Source organism: Manis javanica, chromosome 11, assembly GCF_040802235.1.
Source record: "Manis javanica isolate MJ-LG chromosome 11, MJ_LKY, whole genome shotgun sequence".
NCBI lineage: Eukaryota > Metazoa > Chordata > Mammalia > Pholidota > Manidae > Manis > Manis javanica.
Window position 1 is genome coordinate 105,976,924 of NC_133166.1, and position 26,867 is coordinate 106,003,790.

The 26,867-nt window shown below is 52.8% G+C and overlaps 1 protein-coding gene across 1 annotated transcript; it reads right to left on the bottom strand.

Moving 5' to 3' along the window:
• Positions 1 to 26,845, bottom strand: LOC108395996 (maestro heat-like repeat-containing protein family member 7). The gene is made up of 22 exons (XM_073217178.1): positions 25,263 to 26,845; positions 23,173 to 23,237; positions 22,727 to 22,849; positions 22,531 to 22,610; positions 22,027 to 22,156; positions 21,379 to 21,465; positions 18,456 to 18,563; positions 17,948 to 18,083; positions 17,195 to 17,283; positions 15,949 to 16,098; positions 14,124 to 14,278; positions 8,312 to 8,450; positions 7,689 to 7,864; positions 7,059 to 7,196; positions 6,847 to 6,961; positions 5,541 to 5,705; positions 4,785 to 4,961; positions 4,307 to 4,465; positions 3,169 to 3,270; positions 1,545 to 1,647; positions 989 to 1,048; positions 1 to 277 (listed from the first exon to the last, which is right to left on the bottom strand). Exons 1-22 carry the CDS (start codon positions 25,348 to 25,350, stop codon positions 129 to 131), a joined length of 2,694 nt encoding a protein of 897 aa, XP_073073279.1. The 5' UTR covers positions 25,351 to 26,845; the 3' UTR covers positions 1 to 128.
• Between the last annotated feature and the right edge of the window lie 22 nt (positions 26,846 to 26,867).

A 26,867-nucleotide genomic window follows, 5' to 3' on the forward strand; every position in this document is an offset into this window, starting at 1 on the left:
TTTGTGCGTGCTGTCTCCTTTTACTATGAAGCTTTGCAGGGGCACCCCTCCATTTCTAGGGCAGGGCTCAGGACTCTGGCCCCACTGTCATGGTCTTGTTTGCCTGGCTGGGACCCCAGAATGCAGACTCAGAAGCAGCCCCTTCGAGGTCTCCTACTGCAGAGGCAGGAGGTCGGGGTGTGGAGCAGCACCTTCTCCTTAGCGTCCAGGATGTAGAAGGTCTGTGTGGCGAGGCAGCTGGTCATGGGGTCGGGGTCTTCCCGCATGCCCCGCAGGGCTGTAACACAGAACAGAGTCACGCCACTGGGCCGGGCAGGAGGCCTGGGTCTGCTGGGAGGCCCATCAGGTGGCTGTGCAGAAAGCGGTAAAGCAACGGGATGGGACTGGCAGCTTCTAAAATATGTGCAAGAATTCCTTCTGGGGGCCCACACTGTGCAGTGAGAAGAAGGTGATGTAACCGCCACAGGCTCAGGGAGGCGCAGCCGGCTGCCCAGCCCGCCCCGTGGGCCTCTCCACCTCCGTGGCTCTGCCCGCCCCCAGCCCAGGGAATGTCTGAGAGCCAAGTCCCCTGCAGGGACTCGGCCAGCACTTGGGACCCCAGCAGGGGTGAGATGTGGTGCTGGAGCCAGGCAAGACAGGAAGAGGGGAGCAGGGGGACGCTGTGTCTCAGAGGGCTGGGCCAAGGGCCTGTGGCCTGATGGCCACTGGGCAGTTCTGGGGGCTCTGGACAGAGGGGCTGGAACCCTGTCCCTTGGAGGGCGCGCCTGTTTGGAGGTCAAGGAGCTGCCCTGGCTGGATGGTCTGGAGCTCAGTGGGAGTGAGGGTCAGTGAACTGGGGTGGCCGAAGGGTGACCAGTGCCTGGACACGAGCGACCTCTTCGCTTCTTCAGTGGGGTTTGGGGGCCCAGCCGCCCGTCTCCCCTCACTCCGAGCCTCCCCGCCAACACCAGTGCAGACAACGCGAGGCGGGTGGCCGGGTGCCTCCCACCTGCAAGCGCCTCTTCCGTTTCCTTGGCTTCCTTCACGTTCAGGGTCTGGAGGATCTGGCCTACAGGGTACACAGAGCTCCACAGAGGCCCCACGAAGGACCATGTTCCCAGCTGCTCCTGTCCTGCGCCTCTTCCCAAAGCACCCCCACCCCCGCTGTTCTGTCTTTCCCTCCCCACGTCTGGCCTTGGTCAGCAGCCACAGGCCCAGGTTTCCCCAGGACGTTAGAGTCACTTCCCCTGCTTCTCTGAAGGGTCAGAGCAACCTGGGCTGTGTGAGGGGGAGGGGACCCCTCTGCTCTAAAGATGCTCATCCTTGGGACCCCCGAGTCCCTGAGCTTCCCCACAGAGCAGCACCCACACACTATGGCCCACCCTGGGGGGCACTGCTGGCCCCGGATACCACCCGCCCTGCTGTGGGAAGGGGGCCGGAACCCCCCAGGAGCTCCTACAGGGCCGCCACCCAGCACAGCACCGTGGGGCCCCTGCGTGGTCCTGGGACTCGGGCTGTCTGAAGGACCCCAGGACAGGGACACAGGCTCCGGGGAGAAAGCGCACCTGCAAACCACACTGCCTGCTGGCGGATGGGGACCTGCGGGCTCTTGAAGAGGGCCACACACTGCTTCAGGAACTGGGGGCCTTTGTTGGCTTCCTGCTTCAGCTGCAAGAGCGGTGCTGGGTTAGGGGAGGGGCTCACTGCCAGCTCTCCTGCCCGTCCTGCAGACTGAACCAGAGTCATTCCTCGGGGAAGAAGCTATCAAAATGGTCTCCATCTCCACCCGTCCCCTGCCACCCAGCTCCTGTCTTCTCTAGAGACCCTTCCCGGACTGACCGAGCCACGGGGATCGCTTTCCCTGTGGGAGGCATGAAACTGAGGTTCACCCCAATATTTGACTAACAGTGTTTTCTGTCCTACTCCCAACAGGAGAGGAGGGAGCCCCATTCTTTCAGTACTGTTCATGTCCATCTCAGCTTCAAGCCCTCGATCTCCCCATCACCTCGTGGGCTGCGGGAGGGCCGGCCCCGAGCCTGCCTGTGTCCTTTATAAAAACGCAGAGGATTTTTTCACAGCTCGCGTGTGCTCTGGATTTTCCAGAGATGCATCTACGATGCAAACCGAAGACACGCTGTACTTCATTTTGTTTAGAACTTCACTGAAAACTGTCCTGTCACTTCAGAATTCATGTCACCAAGAGGAACACCTGTTGCGGTTTGGGTCCCCGCACACAGCCTGTACCCCCCTACTTAGGCACCTGGGCATCTGCAGGGATTCCACAGAGAAGGACTCTACGTCTTCTCAGGGGACTGGGCCCAGAACTTCCATATATGATTCATATCATTATGTAACAACATGCTACGGCATGTTATATGGTGCTATATGTGTATTTATACATACTATTTTATTAAAAATTGCTTTTAGGTCTGGTTGGAGTTAGGGCATCATATTTATTTATTTTGGAAAACTGTACAGTGAAATCCTCCTGCCACCTGATTTCACTTTAGGACAGCAGAGGGCTGGGATGTGCTATGAAAGGCTGTGCTGTGCCTCACCACGCCAAGTGCGACCTTGGCTGGACCCCAGGACCTTTGCTTCTCCTCCAGGCCCACCCCGTCTGCATCTCTGGTTAACATTTCCCACGTGGCCTTGTAAGCATTTGAGTTTTCTGCCCCTGCTCGAACGATTCCAAGCCGCTTTTAGTTGCCCACACCAGGCTCTGGTACCCTTATTTCTCAGGATCAAACTATGTAAGATGAGGTGTGCAGAGCCCCAGAACAGTGAGAGCTCTGCTCCACACCCGAGTGAGGCGGCACCTTGGGGGCAACTCCTGATCCCTTCCCTTTGCCTGAGTGCTACCGTGCCTTCCATTTCCCCCTCCACCCAGACGACACCTCTTCCAGGAAGCCTTCCTTCAACTCCCAAGAGAAGGCTGCGTGCCCTCCTTCCTTTCAACTATGAAGTGCATTCCTCTCCTTCAGCCCTTACCAGAGTTTCCTGAAATTATCTATTTGTGCGTCCAGCTCCCCAGCTTAGACAGGAAGCAGTGGAGGGCAGGGACCACGTCTGGGTGTCCCTCCCTGAGCATCTCGTCGCTGAGCTGCCGGTGCAGAGCTGGGAGCCGCAGGACGGTGGGAAGCCACCCTCCCGGCCCAGGAGCAGATCGGCAGGACGCTGCAGGCTTACCAGGGCTCCGAGGATAGTCCACACGTCTTTCTCAGCAAATACTGCTTTGAGCTTTGACCAGCCCAGTATAGTGGCCACGTGGCAGAGGGCAGGCCGACAGATCTGGGGAGACAGGGGGGCTCAGGTGGGGAGCTGGGGCAGCAGGGCTTGGAAGGGACACGGAGGGGCCCAAATTGGGGGAGAGACAGCAGGGAGGCCAGTGCCGGCCGGCAGGGTGGAGGACTCGGGGGACCCAGAGGGACCCTGGAGTTAGGAGAAAGGCAGGGTCTTCTAGGCATCTTGGCTATAGCTACACCCCTTTGCCCACTGATGAGATGCTTAAAACCTACGGATATAATGACTTTCCTAGTTGCCATGGCACTGAGCTGAGTCCCAGAGCTAAGAAGCTGCCTGTCCGACATCTCCCACCACCCGGTACGGGCCCCGTGGAACCAATCTCCCCGAAGGGCTGGCTTCCCAACGGAAGCGGCCACTCCTCTAAGTCAGGGTGGTTCTGTCGGGAATGTCACTGCTGAGGCCCCCGGAAGGGACCCCACCCCGCGAAGACAAGACCCCGGTTCAGCCTCTGGGCTGGCAGCACCTCACAGGCCTGTCCGAGGCCTCACAGGGTGGACGGCCTGATAGTGGACACCCAGTGTCCCGCTACAAACAGATCAGCCTCTTCTCAGGTGCAACTTTTCTCAGGTGCCGTTCATGTCCCTGGCCTCTGGGGCTCAGAGCTGGGCCCACCCATTCCAGACCATGGGCTGGGCCCGCTCTGTTCTGCCCACACGCTGCCTCCGGTGGGAACCCCCTGGCCTGGTAGCCGCGTCTCCATTCAAAGCCAAAGGAGCACGCAGGCAGCAGCTTGGAGGGAAGCCACTGTGTCAAGGGCCTGGAAGCCACGGAGGAATGGGGGCCAGAAGGCGGCTGCCCCGGAGGGTCCTCTGTGCACTGGCACCAGCTGGGGAGCGCCAGGGGCTGCAGAGAACCCGGCTGTGCGCGTCTGGCCATCTCCAGCCTCTCACGCGACTCCCCGAGGTCAGAGATGGGGCGACTCTCCAGCACCTTCCAGGCCTGCCCCGGCCACTTCCCAAGGGCTTGCCAACCTCTTTGCATTTTCCTCCCATGCAAACGCAGGCCAAGGCTGGCCTCTTACCTGAGCCACGCTGACACTCACGTCCCCCAGGTGGAGCACAAGGGGGACCGTCAGGTTGAGGAGCTGGTGCCTCAGCGGGAAGACAAGGTTTCTCCTCTTGACCCTGGCCAAGAGGCTCGCACAGACCTCAAAGGCTGTCAAGCGCAGCTGCTCTGACTCCTGGGTGAGAAGACACACCCGGGGAATGGACCTCTGCCTCCGCCCAGTCCCCAGGCCCCGTGGCCCGCGAGCTCCACCCCGCCAACCGCAGGCTCCCCATGCACCCGCCCTCCTGCAGGTGATCTGCTCTGAGGCCGTGTCAGCACAGTTCTCCCGCGCTGCTCTTGTCCGCTCTCCCTCCATTCTCACCCTCTACAGCCGTAATGCAGGAAGACATCAGCCCCCGGCCCTACAGAACCGCGTCACAGACGCAGTGCCACCCCTCTCCCTCCGTCCGCAGATGCTCAGAGACAGGAGATGACCCCCCAGAGGATGTCACCTCCTCCAAGAAGGGCCCCAGCATGAAGGTGAGCTGAATGAGGAACGAGGAGTTGTGCTGCCAGGTGAGGGTCTCGGCGAGACCCCTGAGCACTCGGAAGGCCTCCAGTGCAGTGTCCCTGTCCGAGGACGAGCAGCAGCTGAGCACGTGGTGCTGCAGGGGGTGCAGCCGCCTCGCCTGCGGGGGGACAGCTGCTCAGGAAGGAGGTGCAGGCGGAGAAGCTCTGGCCCAGTCGGCGACACTCACTCCAGCTCAGTACGACCCCCGGCCTGGGCCGCGGTCACACCCACTACCTCCTGTTTACCCTGGAAGGGAACTGGTCCGGTAACTGGGTGGCAGGCAGAGGATGCTGCCCAGGAGGCCCCTCAGGCAGGGACCTCCTGGCCTCATGAGGAAAGGGGAGGAGACAGAGGAGGCCGCCGCCTTCCTCCACCTGCACGCATCCCCCTCTCTGGGCCTTTATCGCCCCAGGGTTGATGTCAGTCTCTGGGAGGCCTGGAGGGTCAGGGATCCTGGAACTGGCTTGGTCTACACCCTGAAATGACCCACGGAGAAACCACCTCTGTCCTTTCCAGGGAGGGAGAACGCATTCACGGCTCAAGTGCCTGACCCCTGTCCTCAGTGGGCCAGCTTCATGAGGACTTCCTGTCTGACCCTGAGCGTATGGTCCAGCCCGGCTACAGCCGGATGCACGGGAACTCCAGATCTCTCTGTTCCTTCCCCAAATGACATCTCTTGGCCCCCGTCCCGTTTCACCATGTCTCTGTGCTTTGCGAAGACCTCCACCAGCCGCAGCAACAGCTTCACGGTGGCCGGCTCCTCACACTGGAACCGGTGGGCCAGAACGCGGACAGCGACTTCATCCACAGTGACCGCCACCTCTGGGCTCCTGAGCAGCTGGCGAAAGGAGACCGAGAGGGGCTGAAACAATGGGGAAGGAGGAAGAACCCTCAGCGACTTTGAGCCAAGGTTCCCACTTATTAGCAAAATGTCCAAAAGGGTGTGGAGGAACTGGTGAAGAGGCCAAAGCTCAGTTGGTGACATCACACTCCACCATTCCAGAAGTCACACGTTCATTCTGCAAGTTTTCCTTAGGCGTATTTGATAAGGGAGCTGTAGGGGATGAAAATAAGAAATGCAAAGTAAAAAGAAATATGCATGTTTGTGTGTGACTGTTTAAGCATGGAGAAAACTACAGAAGGCTCCATATCTGGCTGTTTGCGTAGGAGATGCCTGGGAGATAAAGAGGCGCGCGAAGGACAGAGGCGGTAGGGAAGAGAAGGCAGAAATGGGAAGGAACAAAAAGGCTGCAATAAAAAAAATGGCATTCATGATTTCATTTGTGTATTTATGTAAAATAATAGGTATATCTGTGTTTTTCGAAATAAAACTTTAAATTAGACAAATGCTGATTCAGAAACGTTTAAACTAGATGCCCGTGCTTTTGTGTGCATACCTTTGTTTCCATGTGTGGCCCTAACAGCAAAGGCGTTTTCGTGGACAGCCCGGCAGTTTTTGCCTGCCTTTGAGCAGCGGTCGGGCAGACCCACCTGATTCACTTCCAAGCCGAGCAAGCACCCTTAAGTTCCCTGGGCCTCAGTTTTATCCTCCACAAAACGGAGGTAATAATACATTTTCACAGAGTTACAGTGAAAATCAAAGCAACGGCGCTCCCCTGGCTCCTGAGCAGCCTGCAGAAAGCACGCAGCCCGCCTGTTTTAAACATTTCCACTTGTGGCCCTCACAGGGAAACGGGCAAGCGGAGCCAAGCAACAGCCCAGGGCCTGGAAGGGCTGCGAGATGCGGGACAGCTGCAGCCTCTGCATGCAGACCTTGGAGGAACAGGTGGTGGTGTTCCATCAAGTCAGGGCAGAGTCGTGCTGCCCTCAAGGAGGAACCAGACCAGGTGCATTCAAAGCCCGCCACTCAAGGTAACCTTGAAAGTGTCATTGACAACGTCCCCCAGTCCTTCTGTGGGGAAACCAGCTGAGGGGAACCCAACCTTCCCTGAGGCGCCCCTTGGGTACCTGCCCTCCAGGGGGTCCTGCCAGGACCAGCTCACCTCAGTCATGAACATAAGGGTCGTCCCGTGGTTTGCGTGGTCCAGCTCTTGGAGAAACCTGACAGCGACGCTGAAGAGGGGGCGGTTATGCCAACAGTTCTTGGAGACCATGGCCCTGCTGACGAGAGCCTGGCCCTCAGGATCAGGCCTGGGCCCAGGGGCCGCTGGCAGGACTGGAGGGCCTCTGGCCAGGGGCAGGGACATGCGTATACCTGGTCAGCAGAGTGACTCCCTCAGAGTGTCTTTCAGGGCTGGTGAGCAGCTCCCAGCCCCCCAGTTGCTGGGCATAAGACGCATGGTCCCAGTAGCCGGCGCTGTACATCAGGGCCTTCAGGGCCTCCACGGCGGAGCTGGGGAGAGGCCAAGGGCAGCCAGGAGTCCTCCTGCGTCCATGCTCCTCGGCCCTGGCACGCCTCCCAGACTCCCTGGGGGCCATGGACTGCAGGGGACGCAGTAGCCCTGAGACCAGGCTGCCGTGTGGCAGGCGAGGTGCCTGTTCCCAGGGGGACGCAGGGAGCTGGCTGCAGGGAGGGCATGGCGGCCGGGGGTGTGGACGCGGGCGTGTTGTCTCATCTGTTGGACTGACCAGTTTGGTACAGACTCTGTGTCAGTCTCGTGAGCCAGAATTTGAGTCTTTTCTAAAAAGCCCAGTGAGACGTTTTGGAAGGCTGTGTGGGGAACACCCTCAGGGGCCTGGTGGGAGGGCTGAGGGGTGTGTCAGGAGCCACCAGGCTGGGACCAGGGCCCACGAGTGGCCAGGGAATGACAAGGCCCAGGCGCTCAGCGGAGGGGCCCTGGAGCTGCACGGTCACTAGCAGCCACAGCCCAGGGACCAGAGGTACCTGACAGGGTCCACCCACTGGGCCCCGAGCCGCTGCTCCTGGATGATGTCAGCTCCCCATTCCCCTACGAGACAGGACACCTGGAGCAGCAGGGCCATGAACAGCGGGCAGAAGAAAGACTGCACCTCTATGTGCCGGCTGGGTCCCAGCAGGAGTTCGTGGATGGCCCTGGTGGCCTGGGGGGTGAGCAGGGGCATTAGCATCTTTGCCTTCAGCTCCTGGGTCCTGCCACCAGCAGATCTCTGCCCGAGCCCGTCACCATGGTGGGCTGGCCCAGAAACACTCAGGATGCCAAGGCGAGTAAGGACCAAGTTAGTATGAGCCAGGAAAATAAAGGGCAATTCCTAGAATGTTACCATTTTAAAGGGTTCTTATAATTGTGGTGGTTGTTTAACTTCTCACCGTCCCTGAGAGTTAAGGTGGGGCTGGGAAGAGCTAGAAGCTGGTTCTCTGTCCCGCTATGAGGCAGAGTCGCTGGAGAAGCCTGCCTCCTCCCCACCCCGGACTCTGCCATCGGAATACATGGCCAGACCCTAAGGTGTGAGGAGCAGAGGCCCAAGAACTTAGGACGGCACCAAGGAGCCCCCCCCAGCACCCAGCACCCTCCGCGGGCCCCTCCATACAATCAGCGGAGAGATCTCTCTTCTGCTGCTGGGCTCTCTGGATTTCGGGTGTGCAATCAGCCTCTGCAGCAAATATTCCATGATCATTTCGTAGCCTTTGGGGAATGACGCCAGGATTTCCCAGGGCTTGCAAGCCCCTCTGCAGAGGCAGAGCCCCGCGGGCAAGGTCACCTCCCTGGGCCCTGGATGCCTGCAGGGGGCGCGCCTCTGGGCTCTTTCTCCCAGGGCTCCAGCCCCCTCCCTTCCTGCTCCTTCCCCGCCTCTCCCTTTGCCACCCCCTCTCTCTTTCTCCTTTTATTCTGTTCATCTTTTCTTCACCTCCAGGTATATCTGAAAATGTTCACTTGGCCTATGAACCTGATATGAGAAGATACCTGAGGCCAATTTGGCCAGATGTCAACATTTCACATCAGCGAGGAGAGCTCGTACTGATTTCCTGTGCGCAGCTCATTCAAGTTCTCCGTCCGTCACCTGCCCAGCCCCAGAATCTGGGCGCTAGTCTTCCTGACGCCCCCCCCCCCACTGTACCCAGCACCACTTCCCACATTCCTCCCCTTGGGATGCCCTTCCAGCCTCGGCGCGATGCACTGAATTCTCCTCTGTACTTTGACTTAGATCCTTCCCTTTTCCTGGAATAGCTCCCCTTCTCATCTTTTTTCCTACAAATAACATGATTTGATTTTATACAAATCGGCTTAGTGTACTCAAGAAGTCATGGCCTTTGTGAGAAAGGAGGAGAGAGCAACAAGGAAAGGTGAGGGGGCAAAGGGCAAGCTGAGAGGCGGTCTCTGCTGGATGACACCGCAGCTGCTCTAGAACAGGGACAGACAGGCATTTAAATAATCCAAAAAGAAATGGGTATTCAACAAAAGAATGACGTTAGACTGACGGCCAACTTCTCTACAGCAACAGTGGAAAGCGGAAGACAGAGGATGCGCTTTCCAAGGATTGAACAAAAATAAGTGCCAACGACAGTGTTTCCCCTCAAATCTGCATTTTAAGAGAGATTTACTTTATTTGTGGATAAACAAAAAGAAAGGTTTTGATCAAAAGATTCTCACTAAGGATAAACTCCTACGGGGCTTACTTCACGGAAGAAGAAAAATGATTTCAGAAGGAAAGTTTGAGACACAAGAAGGTATAGCGAGCAAATAAAATGTAAATGGACCTGTGAATCTAAACACTGTCAGTGTAAGAATGTTCATAACTTTATTAATAACAGCAAAAAAACTGAAAACAAATAGCCAGAGACAAGAGAATGGATAAGATAAAGTATGTGATAATCACACAATGGAAGATTATAAAATGATTAGAATGGTCTCCAGCTCTAATTATAAAATGGATGAAACTCAGCAACTTAGTAAGAATATGACAGATCAAATAAACACAAAATAAATTCAGATATGGAGGATTTACTAACAAAATTAAGCCTGATTTAATAGATAATTTTGCACATAACAGTGAATGCAAATTTAGTTCAAATATCCATTAAACATATAGTAAAACTGATAACCATAATCTTCCTACACCACACACACACACACACACACACACACACACACTCAGTGCCTTTTTAAAAGATCTGATTTTAGATCATGATCTCTAATTACAACTCAATAAAGCTGTAAGTACATGACCCAAATATCTAACCTACTTGGAAATCAAAAGGTTAAAGAAAGAAAAACTATAAATCTATAAAATTTGTCACTGGAGGTGAAATTCAAAGTCTTATTACTGATTTTTTTAAAAACTCAGCAAGTATAGAATGGGAAAAAAAAAACGTCCTAATCATGATAAAGGGTATTTATTAGAAATTAACAAGTGATCTTAATTTCTCTCCTAAGAAAGTGCACACTTGAGCGCTATGTTGGCCAAGAGAGGGCAGGCCCGTTCCTCTGTCCCACCCACTGACTGACACTGAGAACACCGGTCAACTACTACTCAAAGATTCTGAAAATTATTAATAGCAGGTGGGTTTGGGGGAAGGAAGCCAAAATTTGAAAAGCAGCCCTACTGGGTGGGTCTCCCAGATTTTTTTTCTCTTTTATCTCCCAGCTGTGACATGAAGGTGGCCCCAGGGCTAAACTGTGCAGCAGGCATAGGAAACTAAGCCTCTGAGTAAAACCACCATTCTGGCAGGAGGACTGGGAAAGCAGGTCCCTATGAGAATACGGCTGGGCTCTCTGTGTCTTTTCCTTCTCTGTCTTCTGTCTTTCCCAGTCCTGACCTCAGGACGGCTCTGGTGGCAGAGCTGCACGGCACAGCAGAGTGACAGCAGCACTGACATGCCTAAAACAGGGATCTTAGGACCCAAACAATGTTGTGTGTGGGGTGGGAAGAATCTTATTTTTTTTTCTCTCTCTTTCTTCTACTTTACTGCCCTAAAGATGGACCCAGTTGTGTAATTCTATTGGCACAAGCAGTAAACTCTGAGCAAAGTTCAATTTTCTAGACAGAAGGTCTGGAAAAGGGGTCCCTGGGAGCCAGAAAGTGGGGGAAATCTCAAAGAGAGCTAGAGAAAGAAGTCCCTTAATTCTGTGTATGAGTCAAAACCTACAGCCTGGGGTCACTGCTGAGCTGCACACACACAGGACAGACCCTTTGCAGCATAGCAAAGACTTTAGAAACTTGACAGACATTGAAATTACACCCAACAGAAGGTGAGACAGAACTTACAGCCTGAATCACACATGAGGTTGATTGTCTGTTTAAAAAAAAAATCAACATTCTCCAGAAGAATTTAACAGGACCAAGAGTTTTACAACATCATATTAAAAATGTTCAGACTCTACCCAAATTTACTTGACATACAAAGTAACTGAGAAAATGCGATCAATCCTCAAAGGAAAAGATAATCAACAAATACCAGTTCCAGATGCTGGAATTATCAGTTGAAGACTTCTTTTTTTTTTTTTTTCAAATAAAGACTTTATGCAGACATTAAAAAAAATGTGCTGTGACTTAAATATGATTGATGAATGAAAAGATAGATGTTCTCAGCAGAGAAATAAAAGCTATGAAAAAAGAGAAACAGATAGAAATTTTACATTTGAAAAATACAATATCTGAAACAAAAGTCCACTGGGATCAACAAGAGTGGAGATGATGGAGGAAAAAGTTTGTCAACTTTCAGATACGTCAATAAAAATTATACAATCATTTTATTTAAAATAATAATAATAATAATAATAAGGGGAGAAATGTGGGATCCACATATAAATCAAGTATAAAAATCAAACGAAGATTCATATTTGACCTGATTGTTTATAGCTCATGATGTGTGATCAAAACCGAAAGTTTCTGTGATGACTGCCCTTGCACTGTTCACCATGTAAGAACTTACTCACTATGTAAGAATTCGTTCACCATGTAAGAACTTGTTCGTTATGCTTCAGAAGATTGGAGACTGTTGAGAATTAGGCTTGAGATGGATTAATGATTGTGCATTGAGCATTGACCCCCCTATACAGAATTTTATTGTTGTTAACAACCATTTGATCAATAAATATGAGAGATGCCCTCTCAAAAAAAAATATTATACAATCAGAAAAACAAAGAAATCAGAAAAAATTAACAGAGCTTCGGAGATTTGTGACACCATCAAAAAGCTTAACATTCATGTCATTAAAAGAAGGAAGGTACTGGTACAAAGTATCTGAAGAAATAATGACCTAAAACTTCCCAAATTTGGTGTGAAACATACATCATCAGATTCAAGAAGAGTGACAAAAGAAACCAAAGCAGACTTAAATAAATGGAGAGATGTATACCATGTTTGTGGATTAGTAGTCAATATTGTGAAGAAGTCAGTTCTCCTCACACTTACCTATAGGTGTAACACAATTCCAATAAAAAAATATCATCAGCATATTTTTTAAAGAAGTAACAATGCATATAAATTTTAAAAATTATATGGAAAAGCAAAGGAAATTGAAGAGCCAAATTTTGAAAAAGAGTTTAAAAAATTAGAGGATTCATACTATGTGATTTCTAGACTTAATATAAAGTTACACTATTCAAGAGTGTGGTATTGATGAAAGAACTGAAATGTAGATCAATGGAACCAAACAGAGAGCCCATAAATATACCCACACAAATAGGGTCACTTGATTTTTGATAAAAGGTGGAAAGGCAATTCAATGGAGAAAGGCTAGTCTGTTCAACAAATAATGGGAGGACAGATGTCTATTGCAACAAGCTAAACCTAGATTCATTCCTCACACCTTATAAAAATTAACTAAAAATGAATCATACACTTAAATATAAAACACAAAAGTATGATATTTCTAGAAGAAAACATAGGAAAAAGTCTGTGACCTTAAACACAATCTATGAGAGAAAAATCAAGATAAATTGGACCTTATCAAGTCAAAAACTTTGTTTTGCAAAGGACGCTCTTAAGAGAATGAAAAGAAAATCCAAAAAATGGGAGAAACATTTAAAGATCATATATATGACAAAAGACTTGTATCCAGAATATATAAAGAACTCTCAAAACTCAACAATAAGAAAACAAGCAACCCAATTAAGAAATGAGTAAAAGATCTGGACTCTTGACCAGAGAATACATATAAATGGCAAATAAATATATGAAATCATGCTCAACATCATTAATTGCAATTAAATTTGGGAAATACAAAGTAAAACAATGAGATACCATTACACATTCAGAAGGGCTAAATGTTTTTCAATGATGATACCAAGTATGGACAGGATGAGAACAACTGGAACTTTCATATATTGCTGGTAGCAATGCAAATGCTATAGTAACTGAGAAAAAATATTTGACAGTTTCTTTTAAAGTTAAACATATACCTTCCATATTGCCCAGCAATGGGAGCCCTAGGAATTTAGCCAAGAAAAGTGAAAGCTAATGTTTACACAAAAACCTATACACAAATATTTATAGCAGCAGTTTTTCACTATTACTAAAAATTAGAAACAACCAAATAGGTAAAGGGATAAACACACTGTGGTATATCCATTCAGCGGGACACTCTTCAGCCATGAGAGGAGTGAACTATTGACACAATAACCTGGGTGAACCCCAAATGTCTTATGTTAAATGAAAGAAGCCAGACTCAAAAGTATGATTCTATTTTGTACTGTATGGATTGTACTGTATGATTCTATTTACATGACATTCTGGGAAAGGCAGATACGATAGGAATAGAGAAAAGACTAGTGGTTGCCAGTGGCTGGAGCAGGGAAAGAAGCTGATTCCAAAAAAGGGCAGCATGAGGGGTTTTTTTCGGGTGATGGAAATGCTTTGTGTCTTGATTGACATTGTGATGGTTATGACTATACATTTGAAAAAACCTGTAGAACTGTATAACAAAAGGGTGAATTTCACTGCATATAAATTAAAAATTTTTAAGTTTCAAAAAGGAAATTATAGTGTAGCATACCCATACAATCTAACATTAGGCAGCTACCAAAATTATGTTTATAAAAAGGGTTTTAACTTGGGAAAACACGATGATAAAATGTTAAAGGGAAAATATGCAAATTGGTATATACAGTATGAAATTGATTATACATTTTTAAAAACCATTTTTTAAAAGTAGACAGATTACAAATTATACCCAAGTGATAGCAGTGGTTGCCTTTGACTTTGAATGGAATTAAATTTTTCTTTGTTTCCAAAATTTTGTATGCTTTCCAATTTTCTGCAATTAGCCCACATTACTTTTATAGTCACCTTACCCCAAATAAATAAGGAACTTAAATTAAAAATTGGATACATTTTAAGAATAAGCAAATTAAAAGACGATCAAGGGCTTGTCAGTCTGGGGTTTGCAGGGCTACCCACCTTTGTGACTGATCCTGCATCCTGAACAGTGTCAGGATGACGTCCTCGGTGTGGCTCTGGGCGAGCAGGTGAAGGACCTTCCTTATGGTCTCTTGGGCTGTAGGCTCAGTGATGCTGCTCATATTGTGGTAAATGTATTGGATGATTTCTGGCACCTGAAGTGGGGAAAACAGGAGCGAGATTCTTCCTGACTCTAGACCCCACATATCAGGAGCCGCGTGACCAGGCACCGCACGAAGCGTGGGGCCGCGCACGGACGCGTACATGGACGTCCAGACCGAAGGCCCTGCCGGCTGTGCTCTGCCCTGGTCAGGCCACATCGGCAGGGCTGGAGCTGTCCTGCCCCCCATATTGTAAGAGGGACAGAATGCAGACCAGCAGAGAAAGAAACAGGAGGCACGTGTGGGAACCATGTCACACAGAATGAAGCAAGAGTCTGGGGACACGTAACTGGAGAGGGGAGGACAGGCGGCGTGAAGCCCACCGTAGAGGGAGGGGCGGCTCAGCCCTCCCTGCTTCCTGGCGGGGCTGCCGCGCGGTGAACAGCAAGGGCCCTGGAGTCACACAGCCCCGATGGGTGCCTCACCTCCTTCCTTACCAGCTGTGTGGCCTTAGGCAAGATGTCCATCCTCTCTATGCTTTATTTATTCATACAGAAAACGAGAACAATTTTATGCACCCCAGCTGTTCAGAGTTGGCACGTCTAAACTGGTCAGAAAGGTGTCTGTCACACGAGTGCTGAATAAACCCGTTATTAAGACTTATGGCCTCCTTGAGCCTTTTTCCCATTTCTAAAGAGAAATCAGTTACTTCCTCACAGACCCATTGTAAGAATTAAATAACACGTGACTGAGGCTAGCACAGTGCGTGCATCTAGTATTGGTAAAACCCGAGTATCAGTTGAATTTTGTATCACCCAGAAAGCAAACTTGGGCTAGGAAACTACGAGAACGCAGAATTCAGTTCACTGTAAGGTAGAACTTTCAGAGAGTTTGTCCCACTCTAAGGTGATGATGAAAGTGGTCCACAAATAAGAACAAGCGATGGCTTGGCAGTGAGCTTCTCAGCAGCTCTCGGCAGAATCTGGCTGCTCGAGGATCAGGCCCTCCAGAAGGGATTCCGGTCATCAAGTGGGAGGTTGGCAGCCTGGCCTCTGGGACCCTTCGCCTCTAGGGGCTTATCCAGTCCGCTCGGAGGCGTCCGGATGGCCCTCCAGGCCTGAGAGGCTGGAACAGTACTGCTAGCCGGACCTACTGTGGGAGGCATCCAGAGACGGCTGGAGCCGGTTAGGCCACTAAAATGAGAGCGACTCCATCGGTCCACAGGATCTTTTCAGATGGCATAATGAGGACAAATAAGGATAGACTGTGCTGTCTCGGTTTTCCTGAGAACCAGTCCCACGTCTGACAACAGCCTCCGTATTCCATCTCTGGTTGTGTCAGGGACTCCCAAGTCCATATATATAAAACCCCGTCTTGGCTGCACATTCTCCCACCTGAGTGAAGAGGAAGGCGCCCACGGGCCTGACACTATCTGGAGGCAGGAGGGGGGACAGGTGGCGCCTGGTCCTGGAGGCCCACGGCAGGCTCCTGCTATAGCTGTGACTCTACCCCCTTCCCTTCCCGGGGGAGGTGGAAGCCAGGTGGTTACCCGACCGTCTTTCACACACCTGCAAACAACTCCATCATTAACGTTTCCTGCTCTGGTTTAGTTAAAGGATCGGGATTCCTTAAACCCCAACCAGTAGGGAATGAAACAGGACAAAATCCAGAACAGAACAGAAAGGGGGAATCCTTAAACTGACCCTGCACAGTGAAGTCCCTACCTTCCCTATCTCTGGCACAGAGCACTTCAGGATCATCCTCAACAGCTCGGAAGCTGCATAGACGTCATGCCTGCTGTCTCTGCTCATGGCCTCCACTGACACCATCATCAGATCTGCCCTCTCCTCGGGGGTCAGGTATTTCTGGAAGAACTGAAAAGAGAACAAAGGGGTCTCTGCAATGTCCACTTCCCGCTCTGGGGTTGCCCTGGACTCCAGAGACCTGGCAACCAGGGTCCTGTGGAGGCCGTCTGTGGCCAGCATCTGGCTATGCCGTGTGTGAGGCCAAGCTCCAGAAGTCCCCAGCTCTCAAGTCCCCAGGCAGAACAATGGCCCAGACAACACGGTACAGAGAGCGCCGCGAAAGGCATTTCTCTTCTGAATCTGGAATGCAATGAGGTGATTCCATTCGGAAATGAGTTCTGATGCTTAGTGAGTTGACAGCAATGCAAAGCGAGAAGCGGCCACTGTGGCCCACATCAGCTGGGCCTCGCGTCTGAGCACACCAGCACCGCTTGCTCGCCCGGGGCACTGGGTCCCGGCTCTGCGCCTCCACTGCCGGGAGCTGGGGAAGCCCACCCACAAGGCCCCTGATGCTTCTGCCCTAGAGGAGCTCACGGCCAAGGTGGGGCAGGTAAGCAGGTGGTTCTGGTGCAGTGGGAGCCATGCAGGTAAGGGGCATGGGGCATGGCTGGCAACGGGGCTGTCGGAGGAGGCTGGGCAGTGACCCGGGAAGCGGTGGTGGCAAACTGCACCAGGACCTCCCTGGTGGGGCTGGGCCGACTGGATGGAGCCAAGAGCTATTTAGGAGCTAGAGTGGACGGGTACGGGACTGACCTGGATGTGGGCAGCGAGGAGGAGGAAAGAGCAAAGGACGATGCCGGGTTTGTGGCTGGTGAGACTGGAGTTGGCTGAGCCCCGGACACCATACCTGAGAGGCGGTTCGCCTTTGCGGAGGTAGGGAGTTAAAGCTGAGGCCCGCGAGGGTGCAGGGGCGCCATGTGCATGGGCAGTAGGGCTGACGACGCCTTTAAAACTCTCTCAATGACCTCAAACTTCAATCAACTCCCGCGCAGCTAGGGGAGGGGCCTCACTCCTCAAGCGAGCAGCCCAGGAGCCCCTGAGCTGGATACAGCCCCCGTGCGCGGGGCCCTCTCTGTGGCCCCAGCCAGGCCTTGGCAATCTCTCCTCAGCCCTCCTGTCCCCCAGCCAGCCCCCTTGGGCACCGTACCCGGGACAGCTAGCATACCATGGCGAGGTCCTGAATGCTGGCAAGCCACTCCCCGCGGAAATGCTTCTGTAAATCCTTCAGGACGGCCTCGGTCTTCGGCTTCTCACCTCCATCCCAAAACAACAATTCAGGGGCAGGGCCTCCGTGGGAAGCACACCCTCCCGACTTCCCCTCCAGGCCTTGGAGAGCACCGGGCTCCAGTGGGTGCAGGGACCTCCCCAACGGAGCGGGAAAGTCCCCAGCGCCAGGCCAGAGGAGGGGGACTCCACGGGCAGCTGCTGCTCCTGCACCAGACGCACCCCCAACCCGGACTGTTCCCAGCACCCCCGCCCTCCGCTGAGGGGACGCCCTCACAGGGGCAGGTCCCAGTGAATCACAAAAACCTAAGCTTTCTGACGCTCCCTTAGGGGGATGCTGGCAAATTCCTGCAGCAGCCCGGCAGGTGTGAGTGGCTGTCTGTGTCTGCTTCTCCTGGTGGGGCAGAGAAGGTCTAGATCAGGGATTCCTGTGTGTGCCTGAGAAAGGAAGCTCGCTTCCCCAGTGTGACACCCAGCAGGGGCGTGGGCCGCTCCAGAACGGCTGCAGGCCTTGCCCCCTGTCCCAAGAATGTCATCGAATCTTCTCAAAGGAAGCACTGCATCAGTGACAGGGGAGCCCTCACAGAGGAAGCATGTGTACCCAGGGCCCTGCGCCCCAGGGGGCCCCCGGCAACTGGTGCTGCTCCGGTCCCCACCCTGCAGCCACACGGCCACCCAGCCTCACATCACTCACTCCTATGAAGCGCAAGGACTTTGAACAAGTAGTGCAAGGCCTCCGACGCCCCCGCGCTGGTCTCGCAGCTGGAGTTCATGCAGAAGAGCCCCAGGGTGCCCATGAGGGTCCCGCTCGTAGAGAACTCCTCCATGCGCTGCCGGGAGGGGAGCTGGTTCCTTCTCCATCACCCGGAGCAGCAACTCCCACCCTGAGCTCTGCACCCTGAGCATGCCCTTCCCACCACACCAGGTCAGCGGCCTGGCTGTGGCCCCCCACCTCACCGGCTCCACCTGCTGCCCTGGCAAGGGAATCGTACTCAGACCCCTGAGACGCGCTAGCCAGCTGACCAGGTCAGGGTGCCCCCCAAAGCTGAGATGGGTCCAGCCATTTGGAGTTCACTGGGCCAAGGGCGATGTCCCTTAGGGGTGGGATAGGGCCACCCTCCAGCTACCCCTGGCAGGCGCCCCACGGGCAGAGGAGCGGGCCCGCCGGGTCTGTCTCCCCCGCCCCCCACCCCCTGACTCACCGACAGCTCAGGGAAATTGCAGATAAACCTCAGCATCCTGGAAATGGTGCCCGCGGCACGCGACTGCTCGTGCGCTTTCTCCGAGACTGTTAGCCAAGGCAAGATGACCTGGAGAGGAGAGGAGACCCCGCCCACCCCTGCGTGGGCGCACTGACCCTTCCTTTGGGGCCTGAGTCCACATCCCCCCACTGCCCCAGAGATGACAGGTGCTGTCTCAGTGGCACTTGCCCCGAGGAACAAACAGGTGGAGGCCTCAGCGGGTGCCAGCCCCGTGAACTTGGCAAAGTGTGTTTCAGTCTCTAGCTTTTCACCTCTTACCACCCGAGTCTCTCCCAAGAGGAATGTTTAAAGCCGGTGCTGCACCTTGGAGGTAGAACTGCAAAGCAGAGGGCGAGGAGGGGTGGGGTAAGGTGGAGAGAGGGCTTTCTCTTGGCTGCATAGCTGTGCAAACTCCCCCAAAGCCAGGGACAGCGCGGAAGGCATCAAAAGGCTGAGATTCAGAACATTCATTTCTGGACATTAATAGCAATACTCCTGGTGACCACAGGTACATGTTCTCTATATAATAAATCACTTTATCCTCCCATCAGCTCCATGACACAGGTATTATTCTTATTATAACACAGGTTGAGGTCCCACCAGTGGGGAGAGGCCTGTGTCCTGCTCGGTGCAAACAGTGGGAAAAGTGTGTCCCGCCTTCATAGCTGGGTAGGTGCCCTCCAGGCAGTCCTGCTGCCAGAGCATTACACCCTATCGTGGATGGTGCAAAAAAATTAAAATTAAAATTAATGAACCACCACACATTTCTGACACCCAACACAAAAATCAATTCAGAATTGATGACAGACATAAATTTAAAACCTATAAGCTTCCAGAAGAAAATAGGAGAAAATATTTGAGACCTTAGGTTAGGCAACACTTCTTGGATAAGATGAAGTCCAAGTTTCGGACTTCATCAAAACAGATACCTGCTGCTCATCAAAAGACACTATTAAAAGAATAAAAAGACAAGCCACAAAATGGGAGAAAATATCTGTAAATCTCATACTGGCAAAAGACATATCCAGAATATATGAAGAGCTCTCAGAACTCATAAATTAGATAACAACCTAATTTTGAAAAAGGGCAAATGATTTGAACAGACATTTTACCACAGCAGATATACAGATGGCAAATTAATCCATAAAAAGAGCTCACCATCATGAATCTCTAGGAAATGCAAGTTAAAACCACAAAGAGATACTACTCTGCAGCTATAAAAATGACTGAAATAAAACATGCTAATGACACCAGGGATGCAGAGAGATCAGAACTCTCATACATGGCTGGTGCGAATGCAAAATTATAGAACCAGTTTGCAAAATCCTTTGGAATTTTCCTAGAAAGTTAAACAAACACGTGCCACACAACACAGCAATTCCCCTTTAAGAATTTTCCCAAGTGAAATAAAGAACCTATGTTCATACAAAATCTTATATGCAGGGATTTATAGCAGTTTTGTTTGTAATCACTCCAAACTGGAAATGGCCCAAATTTTCTCAGCTGGAGAATGGATATACAAACGGTGATCCATCCAGACAGTGACGAAAAGGAACAAATTAGTGATACATACAACAGTATGGATGAATCTCAAATACACTCTGCTAAATGAAAGAAGACAGACATGAACTATATATATGATTCTATATACTATATAGTATATATATATATAGCTATACTATATGATTCCATTTACAGGACATTTTAGAGAAGGCAAAACTGTAGGGACAGCCAGGGTCTGGGGTGGGTGGAGGGGAAAGCTGAGGGATGGCAGAACAGCTCTGTAGCTTGATAGTGGTTGTATTTACATGGCTGTACACATCTGTCAAAACCCACAGAGTTATTAACTAGAAAATATGAATGATACTGCCTGTACATTATACCTTAATAAAAATATGAAAAATACAAAGACCAAAAATAAATACATAAATGAAGAAGAACCCTTGGGAAAACTGTTCAGATCTTACATATTTTTGCAAAGATGACCCTCTTCCTGACCCTGCTGTGCAAAGTCAAATGTGAAATAAATGATCTTTTATTCTTCTATCATGTAATTCTGTAGGAAAATCTATGTCAAAAATACCCACGCTTGATTTTTCTTGAGAATTACCTCAACATAGAAAATAGGATCTAAATTTTATTGTATGTAAATATATCTTATTTTTATCAGTTTAATTTCATTTATCACATAAACCAATTTTCCCGACTATTTTCTATAAAAGTGGTGATTTGTGTGTGTATGGGCTGGGGGGGGTGCCATTGATCTTTGGATAACGAGGACCCCAGTAATGGATTCCCTGAGGACCCCACCTGATCCGGGACCAGAATTCAGCACCTCCCCCCCTCCCGTGAACTCCCCTGACAGTGCACATCTTCTGACACACCTACACACAGTCGTCTACACAGCACAATGCCTCTGAACAAACAGACCAGAATTGGTACAGTCCAAAGGAATGACGTCACGAATCCCAATACAGACACATTTCCTGGCTAGACAGGGCCCGCGTCCAGGCTTTTTTGTAAGCTATCTCTGCCATCTTATCTCCTTATTTGTAGTCACACCTAATGTTTTATCCAAAATTAATTACCCTAATAATTTTCAATTTGTTCATGAAAGTTGGTTTCAAGTGACTCTCAGCCATTTCCCCAGTTCAAACTCACCCCCAGAAAATGACAACTTATCATAACTAAGAATATTTGAAAGGCTCTAATGACAGAGAGAGATGCAGGAATTTGTCTCCGGGTTATTGTCACACACACCAAGATCAGAGAACCTGGGCTTCGGGCTGGAATGACACCCATGCTCTGCTAATATTCCTTCCTTTCCTCCTGACATAGCAGGTACACCTAGGCTTTGGTTTCCCTGGTTTCCACAGCCACGTACCTCCAGGACGCGCTGCAGCAGGGCCATGTTGGGGTACACACCGTCCATTATGAGAGCTTGTAACATGTCTTCTAAGGCCTGGACAGTCTGGGAGATGAAGAGACCAGGGCCCAGGAGCACCACAGCCCGATGCCGGCAGGGCTCCCTGGGGCAACCCCCACCTCCCTTGGACCCTCCCCACGGGGACGGGAAGTGGGGACAGTCCAGCCCTGCCGCCCCGCTCCCATCTACCTTTCCTGACCTCACTGAGCAGGACCAGCCCCAAACTCTAGGCCAACGAGCGCGGCCCCTGTGGGACCCCCCCTTCTGTTGGATTAAGGAAGCTTCTCTATTTAAAACTGAAAATTCTGGAGGAGATTGCCTGTCTGTGGCCAGTTATGTGATGGGATCTGTGGGTTTCTCCTCCTAAGACGGAGGCTGCCTTGGAGCTAGAGAACCAAGAGCCTGGCGAGAGGCTGTGGCGGGGGAAGCAGGGGCTGCTCCCTGGGGGACAGGAGGCTGACAGGGCCCAAGGGACTCTGAGCAGCACGGGGCTCTGGGGCCAGGGGCTCCTGAGGTGGGGGCAGGGGACAGAGAGGCCAGGACGAAGCCGCCAAAGACCTATCGTCGCCTCGGAGAGCTCCAGCCGGGGCCCACGGGGGGGATTACCTGGATGTAGAGACTGGCACTCTCCTTCCGGTCTAGGCTGGGCACAATGAGTGGCAGGGAGAACGTGCTGGAGACGCCAGCGTTCACCAGGTCCAGCTTCTGGGATGAGCAGAACGGTGGGTTCACCTGGCTGGGGGGAGAACGGAGGAACCACGGAGGACTTTGGAGGACATCTGCGGGAGGCTAGGCTTCCTAGGGAAGAGACTGTTCTGCTCCACTCTCTGGGGCGCAGGGATAAGCAGGGGCCTGAGCCCCAAAACATGTCCTGGTGGCCCCCTAGCCAGGGAAGGAGGACCTGGCTTCTAGGGGAGCTTCCCCCACCCTGGAGGTCCTAATCGGCTTCTAATAGCAGAATTGGGAGATACGCCCACTGCCGCAGAATGTGGTGGTGGCAATCATGGGGCCCTGCCTCTCGCCCCAAAACTGAGTCCCCAGCCCTCCCCCTTCCTCCCAACCCAAAGGTCCTCAGCAGCAGAGACTCAGGAGGGGCCAGCAAGAAGGGACCTCAGGGCCACGACGCAGAGCATGGCTTGCTGATGAACATAGCTGGTCAAGACCTCGGTGGATTCTTCAAGGATTAAGATCTAGGAGGGCCGGGAAGAAGCAAGAATTCCCTCAGAGAGAGACGCCAGCCCTCCCGTCTGTGACTGCCATCTTCATCCGGGCGACCAACTCCCAGAAGAATTTAGGTCTTTCTCACCTCAATTTTCTTGGCCAGAATGATTTTGGGAAAGTAGTCGTTCATACTGCCATTTGCCTGGGCACGGACAGCACCACTCAAGGTTTCCACAGCCCTCAGGAACTCCAGCTTGTCGGAATCGGACTAGGACAGAACACATACGCTCCGGCGCATGAGCCGGGCCTCAGCCCTCGGCTCCCACCACAGGCAGCGCCCCAGACCCTGCCCCGCAGACGCAGCCCAGGCCTCAGCGCTGCCGGCACGCAGAGCCCCCTGGGTCCCCTCAGCGCAGTGCCCTCATCCCCTGACGCTCGCCACTGTCCCAGCCCCTCTGCGGCCCTCTGGGGAGGGCTGCCTTTCAGGTGTTCCCCAAGCCGGAGCTGGTTTTCAAAACCCAAGGAGGCATGCACAGTCATTCTCTCTACTTCCTTCCTCTGCTCTCAAAACTTTCCAGGGAATTTCCTTACCACCTGTTCTTGTTCTAGAAATTCCTGCACGAACTGGTAGGCTTCTCTTTCTGACTGGCGCAGTCCTGCAAAGGGATGGAATTTGGTCGATTCTCTCAGATGGACTAGGAAAGTGGGGCCACCTTACCCTCAGCCTTCTTCCCAGAAGGCTTGGAACCCATCAGGGGCCTGGGGAGGTGGGGGTGTCCCAGCGCCAAGAACCAGCGTCTCCAGGCCTATGGCCCAGTGTAGACTCAGAAGCCTGAGTGGAAAGGAATCATGTGGGGACTCAGTCAAGAGATCTTCTGCTTCAGGCACGGCCAGGGCTGGAGGAGCAACTGGAAAGTGAGGACTGTGAGTCATGGGCAGCGACCACCCCTGCGGAGCCGTCCTGGAGAGGCTTCGACATTCTTGAATGTGACTGGACGTGAAACCCCACGTCAGCCCTGGAACCTCCCTTGTCGACTGGGCTGGGATAGTCCTGAGGAGGCCCCCAGGTGTGGATGCTGAGGCTGGGGGGTGGGGCTAAGCGTACAGCCTGTGCACCCCAAGGGTGTCAGGAGGGGATGAAGCAAGATAAAGACGTGCAGCGCTCGGGCTGGAGCAGCGCGGGCCACAGGCCTGAGTCCAGGCCGTCTCACCACAGCAAGGCAGGCAGACATCGAGCCACCTGAGTTCAAAGCTCAGCTCTTCTGCCCTTTTAGCCCTGGGGGCTCCAGCAATTGAACTCCCTCGACTGTACAATGGGAAGATGATAGTGTCTGTTACTGTCAGGACGGATGAAGGAACTAATGCGTGTCAAGAGCAATCTTAAGAAACTTAAATGCCCCCAGCTTCAGCTCTGTCATCTTAACATGTGGATAATAATCATAGTATCTACTATTGTTATGAGGTTTAAATTAATTCAGTCACAGAAGAAATTAGAATAAGCCCTGGCACATGGTAGGAAATCGACCCGTTCACCCGTCAGCGTACATTTGTTGAGCACCTTCTATGTGAAGGCATTCTGGCAGAGCTTACAGATGCGGAGCTCCCACGCCGAGGGGTCTGCACAGGAACTACTATCCCGGATCCTTCTAAAGGAATTCTTTTAGTGTTTGCTCCTAGAGGTTTGTATTTAGACATACACAGGAGGTCAGAGAAAATCTCAGATAGAATCTGAGAGGTCTTGAAGGATATGAGGGGCAAGTCATACAGATAGGTGGGGAAAGAGCTGTCTAGGCCCAAGAAATAGCACATGCAGAGGGGCCGAGGCGGGACCATGCCCGGCATGCTCACGGCAGCAGAGGCCTGGGCACCTAGAGTGGGAGGAGCAAGAAAAGAATGCCAGGTGATGAAGCAGGGTGGGACGGGACAGGTCCCCAGGGCTCTGTCAGGCCTCCTGCAAGCACCTGGCTCTGCTTGGATGGGGCGGGGGCCCCGAGTGGGCTCTGAGCAGAAGCACGGTGGGATCTGACTTCCAACAAGACCACTCTGGCTGCCCAGCTGAGAACAGAGAGGCATGGAGGTGGGGCACGGTAAGGGCTGCCTGGGAATAATCCTGGGGAGGGGTGGTGGTGGCTCGTACCAGGGAAGGTAAGAGCTTGTGGTCAGAGGCTGTGCCTGTTTGGAAGGCAGGCCGGGTAGGAAAAGGGACGTGCAAGGTGCATGAGAGAAAGGCAGATGTCAGGATTTTTGGCCTCAGGGTCCAGAAGGATTGAGTTGCATTCATTGAGATGGGGAGCAGGTTTGGGGGAGAAGCAAAGCTGGGGGCTCAGTCTGGGGCATGCTCAGTTTGAGACGTCAACTAGGCTCCTAAGGTGGGGGGTATCCATCAGCTGGGTTTAAGTCTGGAATTCAGGGATAGGAGCTGGAGCACAGAGACAGCCTGGGCGTGGGCATACGGAGGGCCAGGAGCTCTGCTCGGGCTCTCCCGGGCAGCTGTGAGCTGGGCAAGGGGTAACCAAAACCCAGACAGGGTCCTGCTTCCTGCCCAGCTCCGGTTCCTCACAGAGGCAGGTTTGAAAAGGGGCAGGCGTGCAGAGATAGAGCTGCGGAGGGACGCTGCAAGTGGCAGGCTCAGCCCCTCCAAGACCCCTGGAGCACAGGCAGGGCCGGGGCCAGCCGCTCACCCATCAAGTTAGGACTCCGAGGGTCATGGTCAGCTGACCGCACAAAGGTCACTCTGTGTGGTTTCTGCTTGCGGGGATCTGGGTCCATCTGCACACCCAGGGCAGCAGCCCGCAGCTCGCGATGAGAACAGTGCCCAGGTCGAGTGCGGGGTGCTCCTTCCCAGGACTGCGGCTTCTCCACCCCACGGCGGAAGCTGCAGGAGGCAGGCCCTGGCCAAGTACGAGAAGAGGAATCGGCTGAGCAGCACCATGTCGGGTCCCACCGTGGGCTTCCCTTTCCCTCCCCTGGGAAGAGACAGGACCCTCGGCCGAGCCCCGCTTCACCCTGACCCGCCTACGAGTCTTCCTTGCAGGGCTCTCCCTGTGTGGGTAAAGTTCAGACCCAGAGGCGGCCTCCCAACTGTCTAAAATACAAAATCAAGCTCCCCATGCGGTCCATCCCTCTGCCTCTGGGAGTCGCACCTCTAAAACCCTACAGCCCCTTGTACCAGAGGCTTCTGTCCCTGTTCCCCAATCCTGAATCCATTCTGCCCTATGTTTTGGGAGCTAAGAGCCCCCGGATGTCTTCCCCTCCCAGACACGGCCCAGGAAAGTCCTGCCTGGCCCAGGTCAGGCACCGCCCTGCACTCCGGGTCCCCAACTGGTGCCTAGGCCATTGCTCGCTGCTCTTAGGAGTCTGAACCCTGGCCCCTCCCCTGCCTCCTTCTGTGTCCCCGTCCTGTTAGCTAGTCAGCTTTCTCCCCAGACAGGAAGCCCCCCCAGGAACTCCCAAATTTGGTCAAACTTCCCCTGGGCCTAACTCCTCACAATTGTCTAAAATACAGAATCAAGAGCCGCATTATCTGCGATTCAGTGAAAGTGAAGATGTTTGGGTCTGAGGTCAGGGCGCCCACGAGTTCTCCAGGGTCCCCTGGCGTCCTGTCCCCGCCCAGCCCACTTCTACCCAGAACGGCGCAGGCCTCAGCAAGCCAGGCCCCCGAGGCCCAGATTCCCACGGTCCCAGAGCACAGCCCCAAGGCAGGGCTGGAGCCGCCCACAGCCGCCTGCCCAGGCCTTCAGGCCCTGCCCCGCCTTTGCTCTGGAGGGGCACAGGCACCCCTTACCTGGCACACTGGACGCCTCAGACCCGGGGCACACGCTCCTCCCCGGCCGTGTGGCTCCAGGGGGCGCTGTGCTCCCAGGCCCCGGAGGGGCCCCTGCAGGGCAGGCGGGAGGTGCTCCGAGTTGAGCTCCTCCCTCCCCCAGGGGTCCCTGGGTGTGATGGGGCTGGGGGAGATCTTGCCGGAAGGTGCAGTAGAGGCCTGGTGGAGGGCCTTTCTTCACCCCCGGGAGGGGGCTCCCCAGGTGTCCAGCTTTGGGGAAGGCACTGCTTTCTTTGCATGAGAGCCTCCACCCGGGAGCCAGAAGCTTCAAGGAGCAGCTCTTAGCCACACTCATCACTACCACTGCCTGGCCCGGCCGAGCACAAGCCAGACCTCCTGAGGCCACCACAAAGTCCCCTCTCCCAGAGACCTAAGCAGCTTTGAGAGGCATCACATCTGCTTCCATCCTGTCAGGCAAGCAGAGAACCAGAGAGCCTCCCTCCACCAGGCCAGCCATGTCACC

Bases quoted from the DNA above. Each gene is read 5' to 3' on its own strand.
- LOC108395996 (XM_073217178.1), bottom strand. From the start codon at position 25,350: ATGGACCCAGATCCCCGCAAGCAGAAACCACACAGAGTGACCTTTGTG. The intron at 21,466-22,026 runs GTAATCCCCCCC...TTCATCTCCCAG, and splicing joins GTGCCAGTCTCTACATCCAG to ACTGTCCAGGCCTTAGAAGA. The intron at 1,049-1,544 runs GTGCGCTTTCTC...TGTACCCTGTAG, and splicing joins GCAGGCAGTGTGGTTTGCAG to GCCAGATCCTCCAGACCCTG.